At 42.4% G+C, this 5,935-nt stretch overlaps 1 protein-coding gene across 1 annotated transcript in view; it reads right to left on the minus strand.

Annotated features, from left to right (window-relative positions):
• The window catches only part of ACVR2A (activin A receptor type 2A), a 49,044-nt gene that overhangs the window by 10,511 nt on the left and 32,598 nt on the right, over positions 1-5,935 (minus strand). The window contains exon 4 of the mRNA XM_057382010.1: positions 4,637-4,791. Within this exon, the coding sequence (XP_057237993.1) occupies positions 4,637-4,791 (155 nt within the window). The remainder of the gene's footprint in view (positions 1-4,636; positions 4,792-5,935) is intronic.

Raw genomic sequence — 5,935 nt, forward strand, 5'->3', positions numbered from 1 at the left:
TTTCCATCCTCCAGATGCTCCAGAGCTCGGGGACTGGGAAGCACCAAGCACACACTTCTCTTTCTCCAAATAATTTGTACCAGAGAGGCTGAAGGATTCCTTGGACAATGCATTTATCAATCCTAATAGAGCTTGGAGCACTGGGATCCACCAGGATTCCTTGGAAAATGCATTTATCAATCCTGTAACAGAGCTTGGGAACACTGGGAGCCACCAGGAAGATTCCCTGGGGAATGGATTTATCCATCCTGTAACAGAGCTTGGAGAGCACTGGGATCCACCAGGAAGATTCCTTGGGGAATGGATTTATCCATCCTGTAACAGAGCTTGGGAACATTGGGATCCACCAGGAAGATTCCCTGGAGAATGGATTTATCCATCCTGTAACAGAGCTTGGGAACACTGGGATCCACCAGGATCTCTCAGTCAGCACAGCTCTGGAGTGGAGCAAAACGCACCTCAAGGGGCTGAAAGTCCTTTTTTTCCACACTTGAAGTTCTCCAGCTCCTGAGAATTATGGAAATTCCTCAGCAAGAGGTAGAAATATGCATGAATTCAACCTTTTTGCTCTGGCCATAATGAGAAACTGCAAAAATGAAGCTCTGAGAGATGAGYCCTCTCCCAAACCTCTCACTCCTCCCTCGAGGGATCAGCATCCCCCAAACACTGATAAATTCCACACACGTGGGAGTTTTAAAAGTATCTATTTATGCTCATTAACGCCTCTGGATTATAACCCCATGTCTTTCCCTTCAGCCCACAGAGCAGCACCTCAGGCTCCCAGCAGAAATCTGAGAGGCACCACTTTAAGGGTATCAGGATATAAAAGAAACCAAATCTGAGCTTTGAGTCAGGAATTCACTCCTACAAATAAAAACTGGGAGCAGTTAACCCCCCTCAAAACACCTATCACCTCCACAAATGTACATAAACACACTAATTTCTGTTTGTGCTGCCTGAAAACCAACTCTAAGGGTTTCATTATGAGATTTGTAACCAATTAGACCAAGAAACCCCTAAGCAGTGTGGGTTTTTCCCAAAATTTGGGCTACCCACAACCATGTTCTGAGCTGTAAAAGCTGCACTTGGCTTTTGGGTATTTGCCACACAAATTCTTCTCCCTGTTAGAGATTTTAACTTTTAACAGCTCAAGGATTCTATTAGGAAAAGAAAAAGAGCCCAGTTTCAAGCTCCTCACCCACTGCACACTGAGGATTCCTGATTTGCAATCACTTTCCAATCTCTTTTCCCATTTCCTATGAGCACCTGGCTTCTCCCTGTGTGTATTTTTCAAGCAGCCATTAATCTTCCCAGGTTTGGACTCAGTCCTTGTAAAAACACTTCTCTCTTGCATTTTTTTCAGTGTTGAAATGTTTCTGTTACAATATCTGTAACAACAGCAACAAAAAAATGTGGCTTTTGGAGACTAAAATGGGAAAATCCCCAATATCTGATTTAAATCCTTCATTCTTCATCAGGAAAATGGTGTGGAAAGATTTTCCCTTAAAATTTCAAGTGCATGGGGTAGATTTAGGAATTCCTGTGCTCAGTGATTAAAACCCTGATGCATCTCAGACTCCAACGAGCTCAAACATTCCAGAAGAAATCCCAAAAATAGGTCATGAAGACAAGAAGTGAATCTGCAAAGCCTTTTCTCAAGGCTCTCAACACACGACTGTCATTTCAAAAAAAGCGAGGCAGGCGTAAGACTGAGAAAAAAAAAAAAAAAAGTGAGATTCAGGAAAATATTCCTAAGTTGGGCAGCCAGGGGATGTACAGGAGGTTAATGATTCCTGTCATGGTGGGGATGGGAAATGTGGGGAGCTGTGAGAGYTGATAATCCCTGAGTGTGACTTGTGGCAGCTCTGCTGGGAGAGGGTGACAGTGGCACCCATTGGTGACAGGGTGGGAATCAGCACTGACTGACAGCTCTGGCCACAGCTCAAGGGATGTCACAAAGGAGGAGCAGCTCCCTGCAATCCACACTCCCACTTTTCTGGGAATGTTTGGGAAAAAAAACCTGGATCACACCTAATTCCAGACCACAGGGGTATCCTGAGTGAAAATCAACCAGCTCACAGCACCTCTTCTACATTCCTAAATTTAAACCAAATTTTATCTGATGCTGAATTTCTGTTTGCTAAATCAAACAGAAATAAGGAGATAGAACGGTTCTTAAGTGTTTTCCATACACACAGATGTATTCAGCAAACATGGATTTGTTAATAACCCATTTGAGAACACAGAGTGACAGATTTGATGGAATTTGACAGCTTTCACTGGATGGATCCCCACACAGCAGCGAGGCACAGTGAGCAGCACAAACAAGCCAACACTAATTGTCCTTTATGTCTCATTACAGGTTCAAACATTTCCTATGCTGTATTTCTTCCTTTTTTTTTTTAAATATTCCAAACTACTACTCTCTCTTTTGCTCTCTGTTTTTTTTTTTCCTCACCACTTCTATTCTTTTTTATTTATTGCTTCCTCTAATTCTTTCACAATTTCTCAGAGTTTCCTCATTTTTATCTTTTGCTTATTCCTCATCTATCATTTAATTTTTTACTGGAAGACTGGTACCAGAGCAGCACCTCAGTACTCCCATTGTTTCTGGGAATAAACCAAGGAAAAGCAGATAACATTTATCTGTATCTCACATGGAGCAATCCCTGTTTTTCCAGCTGCACATCCAACCTGCCAATTCCACCACATTCAAACCCCAAATCCATTTGCCTACAAACTCCACTCATGCCCCAATTATTAAACACACCATTAATAGATTAATTGCAGAAGTATTTTCGTGTTCATTCGTGGTTATAAAGTTCCCAATACTTTTCCTCCCTTCCTGTTTTCCTTGTCTCCTGTTCYAACCAGCTGTAATCAAATTTAAAGTGGGAACCACGGCTCTGCTGCATATGGAGAGTGTTTATACATTGGATTTACATAATAATTTCGGGTAGTTTTTCAGGCAGAAGTGGCTTTTCCTGACTTTCCACATGAGCCTTAATGCCTGCTCACCACAAGATAGGAAAATGTTGTTGCCCCACAAGCAGCAAGGTACACTTATCCCAAAGATACAATCTGAGCATTAACACAACAGCTGATTACCCTATTTATTAAAAATTTAGGAATCCATCCTGCACCAAACACAAACCATGCAAGGAAAAAACTGTGGCGAAAGGAGTGAGACAAACATTTAACATTTAACATTCACTTGCTTTTTCCATGGCTTTATCCATGACTTCATTTCTTTAGGAGGATGATCCCACGTTGGAATTCCCCCCACAATTAGCATTTATGAATTTGATCTCCCAGCAAGGACCACTGGGTTGATGTAAAGTCCCAAACCCATAAAATGGGAGCTGGATGAACTAATTATGCTGACAGATTGCAGGGAGTCTGAGGAGCTGCAATCCTCTCCGCAAGGACAGCAAACAGACTTTTTTCCTCTAAATTATGTTCTTTTCATTTGGCAACAACATATGTCCACTGCCTCTCCCCAAATTCCTCTTATCTATGACTGTGAAACTGAAACCAAAACACTTGAGTTATCAACCCCAGGCAATCCTGATTCCTGCAGCACCCTCGAGTCAAGCAGCAGCACTGGAAATATCCCAGGAGCTGCRAGCACGGAGCACACAGAGATCAATCCTTGGCAATTCTACCCCAAATAATAAGAGTTTTAATTTTAATCACAAATAACATCATCACTGTAGGAGAGGCCACGTATTCTGGGCACTGCACTGACTTAGAAGCTCAATTTAATTCCTTTCACAAAAATAATTTCCCAAACTACCCAAATAATTTCTCTTTATTGCCACAACCACATTTTCTTCATCTTTTCTGCTTTGGTCTCCAGAATTTCCTGTTTTAACTCTTTCCATAAAAACCTCCTAATCTCAAAAGGAAGATCTRTAATTGAAGGAAGAGGAATTCCAGTGTTAGCCCCAATTCCAGCTCCAGGATCAACTGGAGCTTCCCAGCAGCAGGAACTGCACACACAAATCCACAGAAGGATTGTTTGAATGCAGAACAGCCAGGTTACATTCAAATGTGGAGACCACAACCTCATCATCCTTTTGAAATCAAACACAAACACCCCCAAAACTGAAACATTTCAAGACAAAACAGCAAATGCATGAACAAGAGGATGAAGGTGACAGGAATCACAACCCATGAGCTGAGCTATGCCCTGGAGTTGTGCTTGAATGAAGATTTTCTTACCATTCCCTTTAACTGCCCCTATATCCCAGTTCCACTCTTCCCTAAAAACAGCTGATCCTCTGTTGGCTGCTATTTTCTGTACACCTCAAATGGCCAAGATGAACGAGCAACTCCCTTTTTGTTTCCAAATAAGCATTACAGCTCAGCCCTACTTTGCTGTGTCTTTGCCCTCTGTGTTCAGTTTTTCTCCTCCCAAACAAACAGATGCATAAAAACATGAAGTGGTTGCTCATATATTCATCAAAGAATAATTAATGAGGCTGTTTAAGTAAAGCTTAATTCTCTGCTTTAGGGGAGAGCAAGCRTTAGGACCTCAAAACCAGGAGGGCAACAGAGACCAGCCATGAGACAGATCCCCCTCAGGAATTGTTTTTTCACCAAAAAAACCCCAAATCCCGCAGCAGGGACTCACCTGGGTGGGAACAAGCACGGGAGGATAGGCCAGCTTGTGATGTCTGTACATCCAGAAGGAAAAGAGCACGATCACTGCAATTCCCATGATAGGCACCAAGGAATAGAGCAAGGTGTTGAACAGAGGTGGCTTCGGTGTAACAGGATTGGAAGTTGCTGAAGGGAAAAAAAAATAAAAGGACACAGCTTTTAAGGAACAAAACCAGGCAGTGTTTGAATTGTGCAGCAGCCTGATTTTCTACCAGCTCCTGCCATCAGCACAGCAGGCTCACAGCACAAACTAACACCTGGCTAAAAGGGAAYTTTGGGAAACATGGGAATTGCTCAGATCCCAAATTCACACTTCAGCACGGCAGAAATCTGTGCTTCCAACCCCCAGCAGCCCACAGCACACAGGGGGTGTTTGTAATTCCAGGGATTGTGAGAATGAACCTAATGAATCACCTAATGAACAAAACCCATCAATACAGGGGGTGTTTGTAATTCCAGAGATTGTGAGAATGCATCACCCAATGAACACAAACCCATCAATACAGAGCTGTAGCCTTGCACAGGGCAGAAATAACCTCTCAGCACTTTTGTGYTCTGCTGGAAGGAGGAGTTCTCCAGGTGAAGAAACTTCCACACGACCTCAAAAAAGGCTCTGCAGAAGCTGGAGCTGCTTCCAAGGCAGCCACAGCCCCCTGGGGCAAGAGAGGGCTCATGAGAGGGAAGAATGTCAATTATTGCCTTAGCAGCATCACTGACAAAAATGACAACAATATCTCCTGGGTCAACAAAGGCTATTTTAATCTCCCAGAAAATGTTCTTTCATTTCATAAACAACTTCCTCTGGCTATTTGGTACATGAGACATTTGCTGTTTTTAGCTCAGTTATTAACATCATTTGGTTTTCCAGCAGATTCCTGACTGGAAGAAGAGAGGCAAGAAAAATCAAAACACCTTTTAGCTGTTGTTTTTTAAAACAATTATTTGTTAAGTCTGGCCATTTGATTGTCTTTCAGAACCACAGAAAATGCTGAGATGGAAGAAGCCACAAGGCAGGAAATTCTTTGTAGAGGTTACTGTGTCCATTTGCAGAGAAATTCAAGGTCCCAGTGGGTTAAAGAGGATTTTTTGAAGAAAAGGAGCATCTCCAGACTGGCACAGGGATACAGGGATGAGCTGGCTTTTAGCCCAGCAATTTATACACTTACAGCAGCTTAATCTTAAGGTAAGATTTAACAGTAACTTYTGTATCTTAAACCAGCCAATTATTTCAAATTATTCTTCTTTCTCACCCTTGGAAAGAGCTGAGGTA

The sequence above is a fragment of the Malurus melanocephalus genome, unplaced genomic scaffold (assembly GCF_030028575.1).
Source record: "Malurus melanocephalus ecotype Western Australia unplaced genomic scaffold, MMel_1.1 scaffold_546, whole genome shotgun sequence".
Taxonomy (NCBI): Eukaryota; Metazoa; Chordata; class Aves; order Passeriformes; family Maluridae; genus Malurus; species Malurus melanocephalus.